General features: G+C 38.2%; 1 protein-coding gene across 14 annotated transcripts in view; it reads right to left on the minus strand.

Moving 5' to 3' along the window:
- Positions 1-24,450, minus strand: part of TRIP12 (thyroid hormone receptor interactor 12) — a 144,132-nt gene that overhangs the window by 35,789 nt on the left and 83,893 nt on the right. For 5 of the 14 annotated variants that reach the window (XM_055120408.1, XM_055120410.1, XM_055120415.1 and 2 more), the window contains 12 exons: positions 20,456-20,604; positions 14,047-14,082; positions 13,866-13,961; positions 12,518-12,610; positions 12,185-12,346; positions 10,550-10,618; positions 10,288-10,453; positions 7,053-7,170; positions 6,571-6,730; positions 4,267-4,420; positions 2,869-3,097; positions 2,327-2,445 (listed from right to left, as the gene is read on the minus strand). In XM_055120408.1, the coding sequence (XP_054976383.1) occupies positions 2,327-2,445; positions 2,869-3,097; positions 4,267-4,420; positions 6,571-6,730; positions 7,053-7,170; positions 10,288-10,453; positions 10,550-10,618; positions 12,185-12,346; positions 12,518-12,610; positions 13,866-13,961; positions 14,047-14,082; positions 20,456-20,604 (1,551 nt within the window). The remainder of the gene's footprint in view (positions 1-2,326; positions 2,446-2,868; positions 3,098-4,266; positions 4,421-6,570; positions 6,731-7,052; positions 7,171-10,287; positions 10,454-10,549; positions 10,619-12,184; positions 12,347-12,517; positions 12,611-13,865; positions 13,962-14,046; positions 14,083-20,455; positions 20,605-24,450) is intronic. The other 9 variants (XM_055120416.1, XM_055120411.1, XM_055120409.1 and 6 more) reach the window with 3 other exon arrangements.

Below are 24,450 nucleotides of genomic sequence, written 5' to 3' on the forward strand. Positions count from 1 at the left end.
TACCCCAAACCTGATGGGATGTCTGATGGGGAGAGTAAGAGAACGTGCGCAGACAGGAATTAGGTGCAGGGAAGGGATGGGGAGGCTTGCTTTTCATTTTTGGCTATTCCAGGGCACAAGGCCTTGATGTGAAATCACTGGTGCCACCCACAGGAGCCCTGCTTGATCCCCACAACTCTGCTGCTCAGCTAACATCACGGCGTGCAGGGGTTACAGCCAGAACGGCATTGAGTACCAGTACCAGAGTGTAATGCCTGGTGAGCACCAAGCTACGTGTGCGTGACCCTCTTTGTTGCACAAAAGCCAAAAGAAAGGAGAAAAAAAAAAGAGCAAGATTTGTTAAACTTGAATGCTACACGGAGGCAAAATCACAATCATCAGTGCTGACAAAAAGAACTGGAACTAAAAAGATGCTCATTATTGCCTTGCGAGAAAACCAAACACTAACTACGAAAGGGATTTGTGTGTGGAATTGGGAGTATAAATAAGAGGAAGAAATGTGTGTCTAAGTGACTCCGTAAATAACAGGTAGATCTCAGTCATATTATGTGTTTGAATGTCTGAACACAGGCTCACACATGCACAGTCCCTGGGGCCTGTTCTGGGTGCCAGAGGCCTATGTTTGATCTCTACTACCACATGGTCTCCTAAGCACAGCCCCTGAACTCCTACTATACCAACCCCAGTCAGGTTACTAACAAGAGGGGGAAATATTTCATAAGAAATTACAAATAATAGTAACTGGTTTAGAGAAAATAATGTGCTATCGCTATAAGAATCTAGAAAAGAAGCAAGATCTTCAGGAATCAGACACTTAAGCTAAAACTAGAAATAGTAATGACCTAGCCACATACAAAGTTGCGAAAAACTAATTCAAGACTCTTTTTATTGCATAGGATAAACATATGCTTGGAAGTAAGGAATTCAATATGTAACACAACAAAAACTATGTAATGAAAGTAGGTTAAAAAAAGAAAAAATACTGAGGCTGGGGTGACAGCACAGCAGGTAGAGCATCTGCCTTGCACGAGGCCAACCCGGGTTCAATTCCCAGCATCCCATGGTACCTTGAGCACCGCCATGAGTAATTCCCAAGTACAGAGCCAGGAGTAACCCATGTTTATCACCAGGTGTGACCCAGGGGGAAAAAAGAAAGAAAAAGAAAAAGAAAAAAGAAACAAACCAAAACAAAAACAAAAATACCAACTAAGACTTGTTTTGACTCTCCTCCAAATCGGGAAAGAGAAATGACTAAAATCAAACCAGAATGATTTGACTAAATGACTAAAATCAAAAACAGAATACCCCAAACAAATCATACTATAAAAAATGATGTAATACTAAAATTAAGAACACATAAATGCTTATATAGGCAACAAGACAACTCCTATTCACGTCAACATTGACTTGGTAATGACAATGACCTCTGGGAAGTGGAGGGGAGATTTTGCCTTTTATTTATAGGCTATGCAACAGTGACTTTCTGTAAGTCCACTGTTATTTGAACAGAAATAATTATTAATGGCAAAAAAATCTCTTCCCACTTATTCAATACTATTGCATAGCATGTTAATCACATTCTAAAGATGTGAAGAACTATGTCTCTACCTTAGGAAAAGCTGGTCAAAGAATATGCAGAAAGGAGTGTGATAAAGATAGGTGATAAAGTTAGAAACTGCATAAGATAAGAATACCATCATTTTCTGAATCCTCACATAAGTCCAAAGAATGAAAATAACCAAAAAAAAAAACAAACCAAACCTCAAGAGCCCAAAGATAGAAACATCAATAAGAAATTCTTGATCAAGAAGAGGATACCTTCAATTTTAAAAAAGGAAAAACATCTGAATGGCCAATAATAATTTATCTTTGAGATCATGAAGTACATAAAAGTATCATGTCTTCTATGATGATTTCAACAGGAGACCAGTAAGAGTCTGAAGATTCTCAGACATTTTAAGGTATGCCATTAACCATGGAATAAAATTAACTTTTAACTCCTTTCATCTTTTATAACTACTAATCTTTTATGAAGATTCATTAGAAAAGACCTGACTTTTTCAAGGAACTATTCTAGCTTACTCTATGTTTTAAAGTCAGTGATAGCTACTGGCCCATACACAAGCAAATCATTGAAACTTGCTAAGTATTCATCTACTGACAGTAAGTCTCACCTAACCCATATTAGACTGATAAAAAAGAACAAACTACAAGACTCCGAATGTCCTCCAAAAGCAGTAATAATTTTTGATTCCATAGACTATACCTGTATTTCTACTTAACCTCTAACATACTAAATATTGACCATTATCATGAGTAACATTACCTTCTCTTCTGAAGTAAACACTAAAAATATCAGGTAACTTCTGCATTAAGATTTCTGCCATCTGAAGTGCTCCAACTACTATCTTCAAGTCTTGGCTTGATAGCATGGAAGCAATGTGACTAAAAAAGAGAAAACATTTGTATATAGAACATGTTCTGGGAACCTGGTGATCATTTTTGGCCAGAGTAGCTTTAATTCCAGAGCAAAAGATTTAAATTGTGAAACCAGTCCACTCCAATAAAAGTGTTTTAAAATGCTCATCATTTAGGAGGTGTGAAGGTGAGGGGTGTCAAGAAAACTTCATTAGCAATATGCTGGCAGGAAGATAAAAGACTTAAACCCTTAAAACCATCTTTAAGTGCTCATCTTTTACTATTTGTTTACTCTTTGTGAAAGAAATGTGTGCACACAGGCAACAAAATGTTTAAGACACTTCAATCTGTTCTGTCCTATGGTATTACACACAAATACTGTAAAGGCTTCTCAAACTTCTCACTGAAATCTGAAGTTATAAAGATTTTCGCACTGTTCTAATAACACACCTTGAAACAGCATGATTTTTCAGGACATCCTTCAGAAGTTCAGCATCCGCAAAATAAATTATCCTAAGAATTGCTCTAAGGCACTTATGTCTGACCGCAGGTCCTGCTGAGGAACTATACACTTCATAAAGAACACCAAACAATGTCTTAATAAAAGACTTAGCCAGTTCCGGATCCTCTTTCATAAGCTGTGCTCGAGCATCATCCTTCTTTAACTCTGAATATCCACCTAAAAAAAAAAAGAAATGCAGTCCTGAAGACACAAATTTTAAAAAGCAATACATTAAGAACACAGAAAACTCAGATTAATATATTTGAAAAGGCTTTGTTATTTTGATTATGAAGCAAATTAATTTACCTAACAACATCAAGGTTTCCTAAAATGCCCAAGGTAGCATTAAGACACAAGTTAGCCACCTAAAAACACGCAAGACCTTTCTGGCCAGATACAAATCAGGAGATACCACTGCACAGTGCCTTTTATTAATATATGGGGAACAAATCAGTACTAACTAGCCATAGGAAATAAGAGTTTGAGAAATTGCACTTAGCTAGGGAGCTAGGAAAATTCAAGGTAAATGTCACTGTCCTTAATGGTAACTAATGAAAAGGAAAGCTCCAGATCAGGGGTTGGCAAAAAACAGGTTAAAAGACCGAATCCTTTGATCATCTGACAGCAGTTTAATCAGAACACAATTACCTATGTTTATATACTGCACATAAGAGCAGTGCTGAGTTCAGAACTGTACCTGAAACTTCCCCCACTGAACAGGTCTGCAGACCCTTCTCTCTGAACTGAAGCTGAAAGACCATTTGACCAAATTCGGAAATGTCAGAAATCCAAAGAAGAAAGATCACAATCATCTAGTTTTCTTTTTTTTCCCTCATCCATCTACTTTTCTTAAGTCTTTTACACCGAGAGCAGTAGTACAGAGTGTAAGGCGCTTGCTTTTGCACATGGTTGAACCGGGTTCAATTTCTGGCATCACATAATCCCACCCACTCCCTGAAGCACTGCCAAGAGTAATTCCGGAGTGCAGAAATGACTCTGAGCACTGCCAGGTGTGAACCAAGGACAAAAACAAAAAAACTAAGTCTACCAAGTATTTTATACTTAGCCCTTGACTTTAGAGAATCCACAAGACAGGATATATTTAAAAGGAGACAGGATTTATATTGTATTAAGTATTCATAGTTCATTCTGTCCAGAACCCAGAAGTTTGCAAGTTAAATAAAATCATAAGAAAGTTATTTGTTAAAACTGTTCAAACGTCAATGAAGGTAATACAGACAAGTATACAAGTATCTTAAACTATTTAAGCTCACAGGATATTGCATATATTACCCAAAGAAGTAGTATTATAATACAATGCTACTTTTACCTGAAAAGGTACTTACTAGTGTTAGTATTGGCTAAGGGGTTAGGTTTTCTCTGAATGGCACGTGCTGTTCCCGTGTCCTCATTGATTTGCTGCATAGAATTAAAATCAATAGTATAAACTCGTCCCAGAGTGGACAAGCTTATCTCATCCTCACCGACCTGATGGGCTGCCTGAGAGCAAAGAAAGAGAAACCTTGAATATAAACATGGAGAAATGTATTAACTTAAGATACAGTGGGGACCTTCCATAAACGCTAACTTACAAAATCCCTTCACCAGGTTTCAGAAGGTAGAGTAACTGATTATGGAAAGTTTAATAGTATGAATATGACAAAATAAAAAAAAAATTTTAATTCAGTCAGAAACACGATAGGCCGTTTTGGGTCCCCTGAGACATAAATGTAGGTAAAATCCTGTTACGAGATCCAGCTATGTAGAAACACTGACATAAAGACACCATTTGTATTAATAAGGCTTTTAAGACACTGCTGATAGAGAAAAACTTGTTATCTCTAAATCTCAGTATCTAAGTATTCTGTTAAATGTTAATTATGTCATGAATTTCTGCAGCCCATCAAAAAATTCTCCTTGGAACAAAAATATTCTAAAAAAACTGTCCAGGGATAAATACAATACCATACATTAAATGAGACTTTATGAGTAAAAGGGACATAACTGGAATTAAGAACATAATCTCCTAAAGTTACATGCACCACAAAGTATACAACTAAAACAGGTTTACATAACTAATAGTTTGCTTGTCAGTTTATTAAGAAGTGAAGGAATATTCACTCTTTTAATAATACAATCTACAGAAATCCTAGGTTGATTGTAAGACAGAACTCTTAGACAATAATAAGCTAACAGTAAGACAATCAAGAAAACGCTATCAAGAATACTCAAGAGACCATGACCTGCTCAGAGAGAAAAAGTAACTGCACAAGTTACAATCAAACAGGTCACCTCCTTTTGAAAACTGACTCTAAATTCAGCCAATTTCCTTTGAAACCAAGGACCAAACTTGGACCTCACAAATTCAAGGCAAGTGCTTTACCACTGAGCTATACCTCTAGTCCTAAATCCATATGAACTTTATTTTAGAATCTAAGTCGATGGTTTAAAATGCTTTTCAAGAATTCATTTTTAGAAACTGGAAAATATAACTTAATGATGACTACGTAAGTGATAATTTTTCTTTAGTTTTGGTTTGGTTTTTAGGCCACATATATCGGTGCTCAGGCTGACTCCTTGTTCTGGATTCAAGAATCACTCCTAGCGGGTTTGGAATGACTATCTGGTGGCAGGGATAGAACATGGGTCAGCTGTATGCAAGTCAAGTGCCTTATCTGTTGTACTATTTATTTTTAAGGCCCCTTAAATGATTTTCTTAAAAATTCAAATATCATGGTTTTAAATTAGAAACTACTGACAGTGGGTCTCATACGTATTGGAGAAATATTAATGAGGCCTGGGCATTTCCAACACTTTCTAAACTAGGACAATTATTCAGCTGACCTAAAAAAATTCTGGAATAGTTCATTACAAACTTTAAATGGATGGGTTTGGAAACAATAATACACACTCATACATCCCCCAAAGGGAAAAAAAAAAACACACTTGAATATTTGAGGTAACTGTTTTCTTTATTTGCCTTTTCTCTAATTTTGCTAAGCCCCCCAAACAACTGTAATTCTTTATACTGTATTTTTATATCACACATACCCCCCAAAGAAAAATCACTTTGGGAGTAGTTGTTTTGGGGTGTTTTTGGTTTCCTGCTAATTTTGCTGACCCCTAAAAAGCTTCAATTTTTGTGTTCTATATTTTAGTATTTCTCATCAGTCATCAAAATTTATCCCTATGAAATATGGACTATAACAGCCAATTATGCATCACAATTTAATAATTCATCTAGAGGTAAACAACCAAGTTGTTTCCATATTTGTTGCTTTGAAACAGTGAGAAGCAGCTGTCTGTCAAACTTTACATTCAAAAATTCATTTCGGATGGAAATAAAGGGGTTCCTAATACATGTAGCCTAACTCCTCCACTGTTTCCTTTCAGAAAGGAGGAAACCATGGAACAAAGAACTCAAATTACTTGCTCCAAGTCAATCAGGTAGTGAGCAGCAGAAGCAGGACTAGAACACCATTTTCTGACCTGAACAGAAATGAGGACCTTGTTCTCAGGAGACAAAATGAGAAAAATCTTGAGTTAATTCAAAATTGAGCACATGTACGTACACACATCCACCTCCCCCGTCCATCCCCAAACCCAATCTCCTCCAAAATCGATCTATTTGAATGGTACAATGAAACTACTACCTCAATGATCCGGCTGTCAATCCTGTTGTAGGGATGCCAGAGGCCCCGGTCGTCTCGCCACTGCCATATCGCTCCGTCTGTGTTCTGCGCATTTCCCTTCTTCAGCATGCTATCAACAGCAAAAATGCCTTCCTTGGGTAAACATGGCATGAGTTCGCTGAAAAAAAGAAAGCGCAACCATTACTTTCCTTACTGATAACCAAGGTAAGATTTCTGAAATAGAGGTCCCTAAACTTAGGTGGTGACTGCCTCACACCTGCTTCTTATGAGGGCAAAAAAAAAAAAAAAAATCATTCATGAAAATCTACCTCCTTTAAGAGAACATACAGTAAGTGACCCCCCAATTCCACCCAAGGTAACTACCACCACCCGGATCATTCTGCAGCCGCCCTGGGAAGCAGTATGACCCAGTGGAGCAACACTGATCGAATCTCCAAACACCCTCCTATAACCCCTGCATTTATCAGCTCCATATTTACCAAATCAGAGATGTCAATTCATACAGTTCTTGAGGACTTCGTGGAACAAGATCAATCTGTTCCTGACAACTTCCATTGGAGGCACCACACAAGAGAAAATGAAGTGTTTCTGCAATGTCTGTAAAACCAACAACAACAAACGAAAGACTATGAAACTAACTTTATTATTAATCTACAAGGGAAACAATCATACCCTCTGCAGGAAATTACCTTATTTTATTATGAAATATTACACCACAAATATTAAAGTGACAACCCCAAAATTTGCTACAACTAAATAATAGTCAAAAGAAAACTTTATGAAGACTTTAACTATTCTTTTCAAGTACCTCAGGCTGAGACCTAACCTTCCACCTTTGGCGTGAGAGTGGAGGAGAGCCATGTCCGGCAATGCTCATGGGTTACTTCTGACTTTGCACTCAGGAGTTACTCCTAGCAGTGCTCAGGGGACCATATGGGATAACAAAGATAGAACACAGGTCGGCAGTACCCAAGGAAAGTGCGCCGCCCGCTGTACTATCTCTCCAGCCCCCATATCAGTACACCTTAATGAGTATTTTAAGACATAATCTTCAGACAAGGGCCAGGAGGATTGCTTCCACGGTTTGGAAGCCTGCCTCAGGCTGGGGGAGAAGGCAGTTGGGATGGAAAAGGGACCACTAAGTCAATGACGGTTGGAGGGATCACTTGGGATGGGAGATGTGCACTGAAAGTAGATAAAGGACCAAACATGATGGCATCTTAGTACCTATATTGTAAACCATAATGCCCGAAAGTAAAGAGAGACTAAGAAGGAAGGGGCCTACCAGAGGCAGGGGCTGGGGTGGGGTGGGGGTGGTGGGAGGGATACTGAGTGTTTGATCATTGTATGACCGAAACTCAAACAGCTTTGTAACTGTGTCTCACTGTGATTCAATAAAAAGACAATCTTCAGGTCTAGTAAATGTGTATGATTTTTAAAATTTATATATGCTGAAAGTGTGGCTAACAGGATAGAATTAGTTATTAACAGCTATGATCAGGAAAATTGTTTCCCTCCAAAACACTAAACATGTCAGTGTTCAACAGGGAATACCCTATTATTAGTTTCCAAATTCCCAGAAAAAGATGAGGGGGAAAGCTGGGAGGAACTGTTGGTGGAGGCCGCTTCCATCCCCACACCCACAGGAGTCTCCTCCCGTTACCAAAGCCTACAGCCAACCCTGTACCTCCAAAGCAATTCTTCGAGAGCAGCATTTTATTGAAATGTTTGATAATAATCGGCAAACCATTAACTATAACAGCGAAATAAATAACCTTGACCTCAGAATTTGTTAGAGTAAAAAAAATTTAATTTCTTTAAGAGTAGTTCTATTAACTTTGTGAACATCTGAATATAGGACATTGTAAAGATTCTGTCATTTTTTTTGAGCTCAGAGAATTCGCAGAAGTTCTTGTTTCCTTTGTAGTTGTTACAGAAAGGAAGTTGGCAGTTATGCATAAAAATGGATGGCAATCCCCCCACTTCCCTATACTTACAACCCCCTACATCCCTGTACTTCAAAAGACCTTGCAGCCACGCCCACGCCCCCCCCATGCTCATCTACATGCATTGTTCCAGAGACTCAGAAATAAATCTCAGTAGAGGTACAGGTCCCCCAAATTTCTCAGTCCTTGCCGAGACCCCCAGGACATTCTCGGAGCGGGCCGGGACAGCGCCCACCCTAACAAAGCCCAGGCAGCTGCTCCCACACCCCGAAGCACTGGCTGAACTGCCCAAGTAAATATTCTGGATTTTCTGGCCCTGACAACCCAGTAGGAGCCACCAGATTGGGTGGGATGTGATGAAGAACCCAAACCAATCTTGAGGAACAGAAACATGGAAGGCTCAACTTGCCTTAGGAAAACCCTAGCAAGGACTTAATGTCTCCATAGTGAGATACAAAAATTTTCACAGATTTTCTTCTACAAAAATCCTTTTTGATCACTCTGTTAGCCACTTAGTGTTAACAAGAAGTATAAAATAAATTATTGTGGGCCTGCTATGGCTTGAGGGGTGGTTGGGAAAGTGGGGGAGGGAAGGTGACATGGTGGCGGGACAGGATACTGAACGCCTGCAACAAATGCATCATGAACTACTTTGTAAACTATAGTGCTTAAATAAAGTGGGTAAAATTAAATTACAAAGAATGGCAGAAAATTCTCCAGAATATGGGAAAGAAAAATATCTAACATTAAAAAAAATAATAATTCAAACTGTACCCAGCAATCTCCCAAAGTGGTATTTATGAAAATGATGCGCCAAATATTAAAAAAAAAAAAAAATCTATGCTGAAACACCTGCTAATACTGAACCCTAAAGGGTTCCTAAAGACTTAGAAAGTACACCGTGACAAGAGCTAAACATTACAGGCAACAGTATAGCAGGTAGACTGTTCGCCTTACATGTAGCCAACAGGTGAACCCCAACATCCCATATGGTCCCCCAAACCTGCCAGGAATAACCACTGAGCATCGCTGAGAATGGGCCCAAACAAAACAAAAACAACAACAGACAACAACAAAAGAGTTAAGCCTTAAATTTATCTAGGCAGAGAGCACACTGTTCCAAGGCACAAAGTAAAAGTGTTTTCTGGAATGCCAAGTTTGGGAATAACTTTATTCTTTATAGAGGAATCCATGCAATAAACACCCCAGAAACTTTTTCTACAAAATTCCATGTCAGTGAGTTAATTCACAAAAGAAACAACTTTTTGAGGAAGGAAAGCATTTTAGAAAAAGTGTGAAATCTGTAATTTAAGAGAAATGGTCTACCAAAATATCTGTGCATCAACTATTTGCTATTAGTGGGTAAGAGAGAAAGCTTAGAAACAAGCAGCACTATCAAAACCACTTAATTGTGTAAGTAAATTCCAACTTTTTGTGGGAGGAAAGCATTCTAGAATTATATAAACTGCTACATCTAGCAAGGAGAACTATCAACGAATGGAAGACAGCAGTCACTGATAACATGAAACTCTTAAGCATTGAGAGTGTATAGAAACACCACTGAGGGGACAAGTTCAATACACTAATTTATCTGGAAACCCATGGAGAGGAAGCATTAACCTATTGTACAAACTTCAATTACACATTAATAGCTTTGTAACCATTAACATCCAATAACTATGCTATCCAAGTTCCCTGACTTAAGTTGACTTCACTCATGGAAATATACGCACAATCCCTCTTACAAAGATAATAAAACAGTACTTACTTTGCTTCATAAGTTGAACAGCTAGAGTCGGACAGTTGGAACACATGAGAGAAAACATGCGAACTACCATTATAAACATCCCAGAGCTTAAAATTGGTGGAGTCACTACCAGTAGTTGTTGAACATTTGTAAGCAGATCTTTGGAGGCAACCTGCTGGAGCAAATTCTGAACAAATCCAAGAAAAAAAAAATTATGCTGTGATTCATCTATTTAACAGGCTCATGAAAAATGCCATCAAAGACAACATAAATGCTTACTGACCTCTTCATGTTGGAAGTTGTCCACCAGACGTGCAAAACAAAGGCAAGTGCTTTCCACTGACTTTTTGTCCTGTATTTGAAATAAAAGTTTCTTAATGAAAACATTTTCACAATCATACTTCACAGCCTCATCTTCTTCCTAACCTCAAATTCTTCAAGGCTAGCTCAATTAGATGAGGATTTTGAAGTAAGCCTAAACAAAGAACAGTAATACCCTCATTTCAAAGGAAAACTTCTCATTGTGAGAGCACCCATCTCCTCCAAGAACGGGCTCAACAGGTCAAGTTAGATATACAGAAAGGAAAGAACTTTTATGGTTCCGAAATTCCAGTATCTAAGAATTCACAGTACGAATGTTTAAAGAGTGCATACAGGAACTGGAGCACAGCCAGTAGGGCGTTTGCATATATCCCATATGGTTCCCTGAGCACCACTAGGAGTAATTCCTGAGTGCAGAGCCAGGAGTAACCACTGAGCATCGCTGGGTGTGACCAAAAAGCAAAAAGTAAATAAAAAAATAAAGAATGCATACTATAAGAAGCTGAAGTAACTAAACATATGGGAATTCCTCAAATTTGATGTGAAAAGTTATATATTTGCTACAATCACTGACAACAACACAGTAAAAACTACTGAAGTCGCCTCATTAAGAAAACATTTAAAATAATTCTATGAAAAGATTGAACAATATAATGGCTTCGCAAGTATTTTAACATAGTTTGCTTTTTCCTTACTCACTGATCAATGGTTTTCAAATTACAGAGCAACAGATTTGTCTGTACAAAAATGAGAATAGTTCCCTTATATGAAGTCTTCAACTTTGCTGTTATTACTTAATTCTAGAAGTTAAAGAGCTATTCATGGTCAAATCTCTCTGAACCCTTGTATTTCTAGAGGTGCTGGATTCAGTTAACTAGAGCACATATTTAATTCACTTAATCAGAGCACATATTTCCACTCCCTCTGTAAATTATCCTAGACCACTAAATTTTATAAATAATGCAATGATTTGTGTCTCAATCATCTTAAGCAAAACACTCTGAAATTATGACTGTTGAAATCACTCTAATCTCTAACTTAAACCCCTTATTTTAAGCAAATCCTTACATGTAATAAAGGTGATTTAAAAGCAAGTTATGTAAAAACCTCTTTAGTTGGAACACTTTAAAACTCATTCACAAAAAAGAATTCACTGCCTGTACAAAATAATTTGGCTTAGAACACCATCTCTCCCATATCCAACCTCAGTGAGCTCTGCCTTTTAGACTATGAGACCAGGCTAAAGGATTCCAGTTCCTCATCAATAATTGAGCAGGAGCAATTACACTCCCCCCCCATTCATTTCTCTTTGGGACTAACCTATCTCACTCTTCTGATCTTAAGCTGTATTATCCTGATATTATCTGCCTATGGCCTCTTAGGCCATGTCTTTCCAAAAGGAAATTCTGACCACACTGAACAGTAAACATTCAGTTTGATGAAGTAACAAATTCATCCCTCAAAGTCAAAGTAGCTGAATATCAAACACATGAAATACAGTTCAGTTGGGTGAATCCACCAAAATTTTAAGCATAACTGAAAATGGCCATTTACAGAGAAAGTGTTTTACGGCAAGTACGAAAGGTTCCTTTTTTACCTGATGGGTGAGCCTTTGGGTAAGCAATGGAAGGGAATCTGCCACAAAATGAAATTCATCCGGCGTGATACTCTGGCAACAATTGGCTGCAATTGCTAGTGCATTTCTTTGGGCATTAATGCTGAAGAACTCGAGATACAGCAGGCAGTCTGCCAAACCACCCTAAAATGAAGAGAGCTGTTAAGGTGAAGAACTATCCTGCTTATCAGGGAAAAACAGCAAATCAAATTAAAATACTCCTTGTTTCTTATAGCAATTGCTAAAATAACAAAACATGGATCTAAAATATAATAGTAAATAGAACAGATCTAGTACTTTGGTAGCAACACTTACTGCCTGGAGAATGGCTTTACTGTGTCTCCGAGATAACATCTCCAAGGCAGTCAGGGCCTGCTCTGCCACATCGATACACTGAATCACTTGCAGCTGTGAACATAGAAACAGGCACCTTAAGGTCAACATCCAGGATTGCTTTCAGTCACTTTGTCTCAACCATTGATAATTTAATTTATAAAATTTATATTTAAAATTATAATTATTTTACTGAATCTTAAAATAATTTATGTAATTTTATAATTTTACAACTTAAATATAAATCTTGTATTATTTATCAGCTATGCCATCTTTAATATGAAACTCACTGTAGAAAACCACTTATCTCTGAGCTTAAGCTGCCATATAGAGCCACAATAATCACAATAAAAACTCTGCTGTTTTTAAGTTACAAGAAATACACTTCATACAGAACAGACTAAAGCCGATCATAACTGTTTTTATATTTAAAGTAAATTATGGGGGGTGAGGGGGAGAAGCAAGATTTAAACCTTGTACTGGGTTATATCCTAAGAAAAATATCAAGTTTTATATGGTATTTCAAATTTTTTTTTTTTTTTTTTTGCTTTTTGGGTCACACCCAGCGATGCTCAGGGGTTACTCCTGGCTTTGCACTCAGGAATTACTCCTGGCGGTGCTTGGGGGACCATATGGGATGCCGGGGATCGAACCCGGGTCGGCCGCGTGCAAGGCAAACGCCCTACCCGCTGTGCTATCGCTCCGGCCCCAGGTATTTCAAAATTTAATATACAATGCGAATTTTAGTGAGTTCAAATAAGGCGACTAAGATAGACCAAAATCACTACTACCTAAAACTAGTGAAAAAAATTTAATTTCTTTACTCACTCACTCACTCAACTTTATGGCCCTGAGCACTGCTAGGTATGGCGCCTCTCCCCAAAAAATTATCAAACTCATGGCGTTTTTCTGACATAAGATTATTTTTAGTTAAGACCTTTATTATTGAAAATATTTTATATTGAGGTAACTGCTCTTAAAAATTATCAACTGGGTTGGTTTTGTAATGCTTTATTAGTGTCAACTTTCAACTAATGACTAGTATGTATGAAATCCTTCTCTGGAATTACGGCTAGAAAATATATTTTCATTTGATAGTGAATGCTAAAAATGTCTTTTAAAGTGGAGTTACAATCCGAGAGACTGCTTTAAAATTACAAAAAGCTGGGTCAAAGAAATCATTCAATGGACTGAGTACCTGCTTTGCACACAGGAAACACCAGTTCATTTCCTGGCGCCCTATGGTCCAAACTATTAAGATCAGAGAAGCCACGTATTCTCAGAGTGTTCCATAATTGTGCCTTAAAGAGTTAAACAAAAACAGTTTTACCTTTTCCAAAAACACGGGAATTGCATCGACTACAACAGCAGATGAGCGAGGAAGTGCTTCCATCATGTATGTTAAGGCTCGACAGGCATGGTTCATCTGGACAACAAGACAGGGCTTAGAGTCAACACAAACATAATGATGAAATTTGGGTGGTTTAAAAGAAATAGATATACATACTCACAATATCAAAATTATGCTCCATCTGCAATAATGTTATCTGTTAAAAAAAAAAACAAAACAGTATTAGAAGCTATTTTTTAAAAAGCCCTTCCAATGTTTCTTCCATTATTCCACAGGTGGCATGTAAAGTATCATTCAAGACTATTCCATAACATCAAGTTAAAGCCTAGTACGCAGTCACAAGAAATTATTATATTTAGGATATTATCAAATTAAAGATCAAACATGCACATACAGGAATGATTATATTAAGGAAGGCATGAGTCATAAACAACTGTTTTAACTTGGAAACTTTCCTAGACTAAGTCACCATCTCAAGATTCAGGTCAAAAGCAAACCTTCCTGAAGTTTGCAACCAACTTTTCTGGTCCCTCTAACCATAACCCACCCTTCAGAAAAGTAGCAATTAGCATGCTCCTGAAGACTTAGAAGTTGTCAATACATAATCATAAGAACAACAACAACAACAACAACAGCAAAAACAAAACAAAAACCAGAAATGCAGTTGACGTTTATCAAATCCACAACCTTAAGTACCCTCCAAAACCACAGACTAAACTCTCATGCATGAACACTAATATTGTGATCAAAACCATCAACTCAGCTGTAAAACAAATATAGTATTAACACATACTAGTAATTATTGCAAGAAACACTGGAGAAACTATATTACGTACTAATAGCCAATTAATAAAGTTTTCTATTAACACAAGCAAGAGTAAATTTAGTCGATTATATTTTACATTATATTATATTTTCTTAAGATCTTATATTTTAAGATCTTAAGAAAATTCAACTATGTTTTTCAAAGGTGCTATATTAGATATTCCATCCTCTCCAAGCAACCCAAGTAATTTCCTAGTAGAGAAGCAGACTGTCTTCCAATCGAATGTTAAATTTAAAATGTACTTTTAGTCACCTACTGCCCTTAAATTAAATGCATAAATACAGTGACAGATAATCCTATAATACAGTATCTATTATTCTCAATTGAGAATCAGGCTTAATAAAGTGTATGTATCAGAAGTTATGGATGAACTAATTCAGTTAAATAATCAATACCTATTCCATACTCTCCATTTTAAAGAGCTAAAGAGCACTTCATGTATCAAACATGTATAGTCACAAAAAACATGTAATTGGAAAGGGTTGTCATGATAATAGAAAAAGTAACAAATTCATCCATTTTTAAGGTAAACCTATACAGTATGATTATATATGGAGAATCTAATTATAGATTCCCTGTAACCAAAAGGGAATATGATTACAAAATTTTGAGGTCATGTATTGATACCTACTTACAGTATTCACTTGTATTAAAAAAAATTCGGAAAACCTCATTAACAGTCATTACTAATGCATGATCTGACATATACAGGTCTATTAAAAACAACAAAACAACCAACAAATCAAGTGAACAGAATTACACTTCCACGTCTCTGCCTATGTAACAGCTTCTTTATTTAACTAATAAAAAAATCACACCTCAATCATCAGATAAATCTACTTCTTTGTTGCTGTATTTCCTAATGAACAAAAACAACTGAAAAACCAAAAAGAGTCCAATTTGGGCCATGGAAGTCAGCTATTAGATAAAGTAACATGATAACATGTACATCTAAGGCACAACCTTGAGTATGAAAGTGAATGAAGCAGGGAGGGTGCCTGCCCTGCACTGCCTGAGCTGGTTCAATCCCTGGCACCACACAGGTCCCAATAGAAGTGTCCCTGAGCAGAGCCAGGAGTAAGCTGCCTAGAGCACTGCTGGGTGTGCCACCCACCCCCCCAAAAGTCATAAAAATAGTAATAAATGTACAAAGGTGGGCTGGACAGTGAAATGATGTCATTTTTCCAAGTCCCTTCGCAAATATGGCTTCTCAGAGCACTGGAACCATGGTCCCAATATTAAAACCATAGGGGAAAACTGCCGATACTGTCTTTTGGATGAGTTATTTACCAAAACATGGGGTCATGCATTTTTTTAGTCTTCCAGAGTTCCAGTGCTCTGAGAAGCTTTTAGACCTACTGAAAATCTCAATAGAATAAAAACAAACAAAACCGGGAAAAAAAAGCAGTCTTCTATAACCCTGGGAGAGAAATTCAACACCAAATTTTTCATAAACTTGTTGAAAAGGACACTAAATTGGGGAAAATGTGCCAAACAGATGTGATAAGATTCAAACTAGTAAGACCAGAGACTGGTTAAAAGGAAAGTCAGAACTGAGGAGACTAGAGTGATAGTACAGCAAGCAGGGTGTTTGCCTTGCACATAGCCAACCCTGGTTTGATCCATGTCACCCCACATTGTTTCTCTTGCCCACTGGGAGTGATCCCTGAGAGCAGCACTAGGAGTAACCCCTGAACTCCACCAGGTGCGATGGGGGGAAAAAAAAAAAAAAAGGAAATGAGAATCTAAAAACTAAACCCTCAGATGAAAGTGCAGGAAGCAGAACAAGGAAAGCCTCTGGACAGACAGGAGCCAAAAAATGAAATGTATTATGTATCACACTATACAGAAAATTTAAAGTGGATTAAAGAGCTCAAAAACTAGACTCATATGATACCTTAAGTAAAACAGAGACAAAATTCTCCAGGATGTGGAGCAAGATAGCTTCAATAAGTTGACTTTACTGTCAAAGGAAACAAAAGCAAATAATAACTGGAACTACATTAAAACAGAAAATTTTTATATGGAAAAAGGAATTTGAACTAAAAAAAAAGGCATGCTCCTAAATATTTGTATACCACCTCATAAATCAGATAAAAGGCTAACACCTAAAATACATAGAGCACTCACAAAGAACAACAAAAATCAATAACCACATCAAAAATAAGAGACACTTTTCCAAAAAGAAAATATAGATTGTGGGGCCAGAGTGATAGTACAGTGGGTCTGGTGTTTGCCTTGCATGTGGCCAGCCCAGGTTTAACCCTGGCACTCCATGTGGCCCTCCAAGGCCCACCAGGAGTTATCCCTGAGCAAAGAGCAAGGAATGAACCCTGAGCACTTCTAAAACAGACTGCAGTAGGCATACAACAAAGTGTTCATCATTAGTCAGAATCAGGGAAATGCAAAGCAGTGAACGATCTCGCACCAGTGAGAATGGTGCGTATCAAAATTTATACTACTGTTGGGGGCAATGCAGTAAAAGCAAAAGTCATTCACTACTGATGGAGACATTTTCCAGTTCAGCCTTTGTGGAAGACTACTAGCAGACATTTAAACATAACAAGGTCCGAGAGATAATATAGGGCAGTTTTGCAAGCTGCAGACCCTGGTTCATTCATGGGCACCTCGTATGGCCCCTGGAGCCGAGTCAGAAGGTAATCCCTGAGCACAAAGCCAGGAGTTAGTTGTAAGCACTGCCACATGTACATGTGGCCCCAAACCCTGTCCCTATTCCCACACACAAAAAAGTTTTTTTAAATTTAAGAAGAGCTTTACTACAAGACTAAGTATAATAGCCAGGATATGGGAAGAACCCCTATATCCAAATCAGATGAATGAAGATGCTATGGAATACTATACAGCTATTTAAAAAAGGAAAAAAACGAAATAGGAGCTGTAGAAAGTGAAAAGACCCAGGTTTGATCCCCAGCACTCCAGATGGACTTCTGGGCCCTGTCAGGAGTGATCCCTGAGCACAGCCAGGTCTAGGTCAGAAAAAAAGGGGGGAGGGATAAAGGGGAAGGAAAAGATGGAAAAAAGAAGGAGGGAGGAAGTGAAGTTAAGGCAAAAAGGAAGGAAATCTTGCAGTTCATCCCAATGCAGATGTAACTGGAGGTATCATGTTAAGCAAAATCAGTCATAGGGTGAAGACATATACTAGATAATCTTACTCATCGGTGGTATAGAGAGATATATAAGATAAATCGAATCTGGGTCTTAGATTACAAATGGAGATTACCAAACAGTGGAGAGAAGGGATAGGGCAAGGGAAAAGGCAAAGTAGAATCCTGGACATTGGTCAGATCCAGTGCAGGAACTACAAAACACTTATAGCCATAAATTTATCATAATTGTAACCATGTTACCTAAATTACCATTAAAAAAATTATTTTAAAGTAACGTCAGTATTGACTTATGAACCTCCAGAGTACCAACTCATGACATGGAAGTTCAGATTCCTGAAGAATAATTATGGACTTAGATAGAAAAAGCTATCTAAGAGATAAACCTGAAAATGGATCTACCCCACCAAAGAAACTCTTCAAATACTGAGCATGACAGAATTTGGACACAAAGAGTAAACAGACTCAGCATAAATTAAGGAATAAAGAAAATACAAAGTTTAAATTACAGTAAAGAAAAAAAGAAAAAAAAATCTTGTAATCAGTTATTCCAGACTCTGCCTGGTATAGTTCCTTTTCAGTCCACAACCTGCTAAAGAAAGAAAGGATGTAACTAGTCCTTTGAACAAAAAGAACAGGCATAAAGATCAACTCAAGGTATCCAGAATGAGACCCTCTGGATAAAGAATATGGAATCAAATACAGATTAAGACAGTGATGTTAATATTGTGTGCTCTAAGAACAAGTTTAAAGGCTAATACTGCTTTTACTACAGACTCTGAAATCAACACGGGAGCCTTTGTATACATATACAAGCACACACACATGAACGCACAAAAGTTCTTGCGCGCCCATATTGGTTCTAATCCCAGCAGTTCTCGGGGCTCAAACATGGGAGTCCTGTGCAAGGACTCCAGTACTCAAGCCACTGATTTCTTTCTGTCCGACATGCCAGCTCTGACCAGATCTGCTACCACGGGAGAGTAAGCTTTCATTAGCACCAGGGGAAGAAACCCACTAACCCCTTCCCATCCTTGCCAAAGTGGCGCTACCCACAATGGTGGCTAAAATAAAAACTGACACCTTTAATCTGAGTGGCAAACTTTACACTGCTTTTGACTGATACTACGATACAATCTAATATGGACCACAATTTCATTTTTGATAACTTTACTTGGCATTGAAAAAGGAGACTTTATTTTTAACTCTTGGCAGATATAAAATATCACTATAAATATCTGTGATATGTTGTCTTTTGTTAACATAATTCAGCCCTAATTTTAATCTTAAATCAATTTAATCTTAAAATGAAATCTAGTCACAGCTTCAAAGACATTATGCTAAAGAGCCTAGAGTTGGCAATTTCTCTTCCTATTATTTTCATATTCAAAAGCATAAGCAATTATGGGATTAATTTCTAGCTACTTCACAACTGTGATGAAAAGAAATTTAAACTTCTTAAAGACTATTTTTTATGACGGGGGGTTTTCTTTTGTTTTTTTCTAATTTGACTAAGAAAACCCTTATTTTTGAGAGACTTCCGAGCAATGCTCAGCAGGCAGCAGGTGGGCACTCCTGGTGACTCCCAGTCAGCCAGGCCAGGCCAGCAGTTCTATGTGAGGACCCAAAATGCAATGCTGCCTTCTCAGGGTTTTCAGAGCCACCTCAACAGTCTCAGGAGCCTTCAAGGTTGCACGGGCTATACTGAGGGATCACGAAGAGCCAGGTTAAATCGGGATCAGCTACATGAAAAACCCGTGCTTTCTCTGGCCTGTAAGTGGTATTTTGACATTATGTTCCACTATGCAAGACCATAGAAAGAAATGTCTTATATCCCACAAAAGTAATACCAAGGTGTCAGAGAGATAATATAACAGTTGGGACCATTTTGTCATCTTCACACTGAGGCCAGTAAATTTTGTTTGATAATTAGTTTCAAAGAGTGCATGTTTTGCATACATGAGCCTCCATTTTGATCCCCTGCACCACATATATTCTCTCACCTCTGCCAGAAATAATGCCTGAAGATCCAGCTGAGAACTTCTAGGTATGGCCAAAAAATAAAATACTGAAAGCACTTGAGGGAAATTTAAAGGAAGATCCTTAATATCATATAATTCAAGAATTGTATGAGTTCTCTCTGAGTAATGTCTTTGCCAAAAAAAAAAACCAAAAAAACCCCGTGCTTTTATCTCTCTGGTAACCAAGAAACTCTTTGAATCAGAATCTACTTGTTCTGCATACACACTATTATCAAACACAAAACCTTATGGCCCTGGCCAACAAATAAAACCCAAGCGAGCTACTTACTTATTATCACCCTATGTATTATCTGGTTAAGTTAAGGTACAAATTTTGGCACAGCAAACCAAGATATTACAGGATTGAGCCCAAAACTTAAATGCAAAGCAGCCATATAGATATTAAAAATGGGATTAACTATTCATCAAAGAATTGTTTTAAAAATGCATCTTTAGCTATCACTCATATTTACAAAATAAAACCCCTAGGCTATACTCTACTATCTTCGTCTATTGAGCTTTTAAAATTAAATTGTGCTTTCAAACTTTACAACATGCAGAGAATAGCTGAAGTAAAGGAGGAGAAACTTAGCTCACCAAAGCGGGAACGACGCTTTTGACAGGAAACCCTCCCAGTGTCTCCTCATTGCCCATGACCAGTAACTGACACATCTCAATCACGGCCTGGAGCTGCTGACTTTCATCACTGGCTTGCAGTCCCTGGAGAAGCTGCTGGGCCTTAGAACCTTGACAGAACCCAAAACAAAGAAATTACTTTTAAACATAAGAAAATGGTTATGAGGCATATTGTACAGGTGACTGGCTACCTGTCTTCCTGCATTCTAAGTAATGGGTGGGTCTCTACCTTGGTCAGCCTGCTGGCTCAAGACAACAGTAACTGACCTTTTGTGTGTTTGGGGGGGGAGGGGGCTGGAGCAGGTGTTCACAATGGTGAGGTAGTTATGGGATACAGATACCCAAACAGTTGAAAACCCAAGTTATTTAAAATACAGACACTCCATCTTAATCCTTAATAGCCTGCTCACAGACTGCAAAGTCTTACTGATCAAGACATATTTTGAATATTATACATCTAATGTCACAGACTACATACAGCACTTTTACAATGAAGTCAGCTAAAGAAAAAAATGTTAAGGAAACCGTGAGAAAGAGAACATACATTTACAGAACAGTATTCATCTATGCAGTAAGCATATAAGAAAACTTGCATACCTGTACACCTACATAGTCCAAATTTGTGCAATTTGGGGTCACTATTAATTTGCCTTGAGTAAAGCAGCAGACTTTGATGAAGGACACCACAGGGGCTACAAAGCCAGGAAGCGGTGGCAGTAGTGCTTGCGCATGTGCACGAACACTCAGGTGTAGGTGTAGAATATGGCAACTGTCACATCCTGACCCCTCCCTCCATTCCTCCCCCCAAGCAACAGCAACCCAATAAAAACAGAAAAAGAAAAGCCCTGTTTAATGGCCACACCCCAGGTTTTGAGGAAAAACTATTAAAATTGTGATGCTTACGCAGTGAAAAGCAGTATACACTCAAAGAGAGACAGCAATGGATGGCTACAGGCCCCTGGGCACCAGCGGAACCAGGACACGGACCTCAAGTCTTCAAAGGAAAGAGCTCAGATGCCAGAGCTGCTCGGTGCTGCTGGGATTCTCAGGCTTTTGGGAAAACCAGTTTTCAGAAGAAAGTATGAAATTGCTTTGGGTGGTGGGCGCGCCTGCACAGAAATCCTAAGCCATGGGAGGGAGCAGCTTGGAAGACAGGGGAGGGAAAGTATTTCTTTAAGCTGTAAGTCAGGACATGTACACAGACTTGGGCCTTCTCAAGCCTTGCCAAGGGCACACTGACTGGGGTCTTAGCTCCAGTTTGTATTTTCTCAACTTAAATACTTGCTTAATAATTCTCCACATAAACATGGCAAAATCTTTGGGAAATGAATTTTCAAAAAATCAACTGACCAATAAGCATTATTTGCTACAAACAGCTTAAATGTCATGCTTAAGAAAAAAACTGCATGCTTATCTATTTTAAGATATGGAGACTGTAGAGATGAAGTACATGGAAAAAAATGGATCTTGTTCTGTCACAAAGATTACCAAAAAGATAACACTCGGTATCATCCGACATAAAACAGACATATTTTGGCAGGGAATGTATGCCACTGAAGAGCACATTGGCCTATTTTTTCATTTCTAAGGTAAAGGTAGTTTTATTCCACACAGGTTTTGTACCATCAGTTCAAAATCAGCAATCAGAAGAAAACCTCAGTACTTGTAATATTTGAATCCCACATAAGAGTCTCCAAGACATCCCTAGGTACCACCAACCATGTCTCAAGAATTACCCAGGCTGCAGCGACAGGACAGTGGACTGACCACTTGCCTTGCACACAGCCAACCCAGGTTCAATTCCCAGCATCCTATCCAGTCCCCTGACCACCTCCAGGAGTGAGTTCTGAGTGCAGAACAAAGAGCAATCCCTGAGCAGCACAGGGTGTTGGCTGAAAAGTCACTAAAAGGGGGACAGAGGAAGGAACCTTTAATCATTACCACAGAGTTGGGGCAAACTTTTCCATAGCAGGCCAAATGGTGACTACTTGGGCCTTCAAGACCGAAAGGTCTGTTGAAACTATTCAACTCTGGTATTATGGTGTGAAAGTAAACAACATGAACAAATAAACAGATGGAATCCAAATGTTGACTTATGAACATTAGTTACATTTGACTTTCAATGTCTCAGAAGAACTTTTTAGGGAGTTTTATTTCCAGGCACTTAAAAGTGTAAACATAATTTTTTGTTCATAAAAGGAGCAGTCTGAACCTGCCCCTTAGGCAAGAGTTGGCCAATGCCCAAACCAGCAAAGATACTGCACTGCACTGAAGATGCAAAGGGTTCTACTGAACTGGACCTACCGGACATCTCCTAGGAGCTGGAGCTGGAAACAGAGATGGGGCAGAGTCAAGTGAGCTGATGAAAAAATAAAACCTCCCAGAAATGTCATGGCACTGAGAAGACAAAGGTCCCACAAAAGGAGACCCAAACACAGTGCCAGTAACCCCTACAATCTATCTGCCCAATTCAAAAACTGCATAATTATTTAAGTCTAAGAGACAGATATTGTATCTCCATCAAGCCCTTGAAAAGAGCCACATCAACAAGTAAGAGCCACAAGTACAAGGAGTCTTATAAACATTTTAACTTCAGTCAAACCAAGCTGAAGTTCTGATGGAACAAATTAGTGAGCTTCTGACCCTTAATGTTAACACAAAAATTAAAAAAACACACTGGTAGAAAAATTAGGGACTGACTCATCATTCTTGTGTAAGATGTCATACATAATCCAACAATTCTTAAATACAAACGTGTAGAATACAACTGATAAGACATAAGACAATAGAAGCTGGCCAACACAACTGAAAGTACTTTATAACTTTCATTAATAAACTGTGACAGATTCAATGCAATCCCTATAAGGATACCCATAAATTCTTCAAACATATGGATCAAACACTCCTGAAATTCATAAGGAACAACAATCCCCCCACAAATAGCTAAAGAAGTTCTGGGGAAAAACAAGATGGGAGGCATCACCTTCCCCAACCTCAAACTCTACTACAAAGCGGTAATAATTAAAACAGCATGGTACTGGAACAAAGGCAGAGCTGCAGACCAATCAACAGGATGGAATATCCTTATACACACCCTCAAATATATGATCTAATCTTTGATAAGGGAAAAGAAATATGAAGTGGGGCAAGGAAAGCCTCTTTAATAAATGGTGCTGGCAAAACTGGACAGCTATGTGCAAAAAAAATGGGCTCAGACCTCTACCTAACACTATGCACAAAAGTCAGATCAAAATAGATTAAAAACCTCAACATCAGACCACAATCCATCGGGTACAATGAAGACAAGGTTGGCAAAACCCTTCACGACACTGAAGCTAAAGGTATCCTTAAAGGTGACACTCCACTGGCCAAGTAGAAACAGAGATAAACAAACGGGACCACCTTAAATTGAGAAGCTTCTGTAACTCAAAAGATCAGAATACAAAGACAATGAATGTACAGAATAGAAAAGAATATTCACCCAATTCCCATCTGACAAGGGGTTGATGTCAAGGATTTACAAGGCACTGGTTAAACTCTACAAAAAGAAAAAAATCCAACCCCATCAGAAAATGGAGTGATGCGATAAAATTAAACAGAAACTTTCTCAAAGAAGAAACCCAAATGGCCAAAGGCACATGAAAAATTGTTCTTCATCACTAATCATCAGGGAGATGCAGATCAAAACAACCATGAGATACCACCTCACACCACAGAGACTGGCATACATCCAAAAGAACAAAAGCAACCACTGTTGGCGCGGATGTAGGGAGAAAGGGACTCTCCTTCACTGCTGGTGGGAAAATCGACTGTTTCAGCCCTTTTGGAAAACAGTATGGACACTTCTCAAAAAATCAGAAATTGAGCTTCCATTTGACCCAGCAATACCACTTCTGGAATATAGCCCAGAGATGCAAAAAAGTATACTAGAAATGACATCTACACTTGTATGTTCA

The sequence above is a fragment of the Sorex araneus genome, chromosome X (genome assembly GCF_027595985.1).
Source record: "Sorex araneus isolate mSorAra2 chromosome X, mSorAra2.pri, whole genome shotgun sequence".
In the NCBI taxonomy this organism is placed as follows: domain Eukaryota; kingdom Metazoa; phylum Chordata; class Mammalia; order Eulipotyphla; family Soricidae; genus Sorex; species Sorex araneus.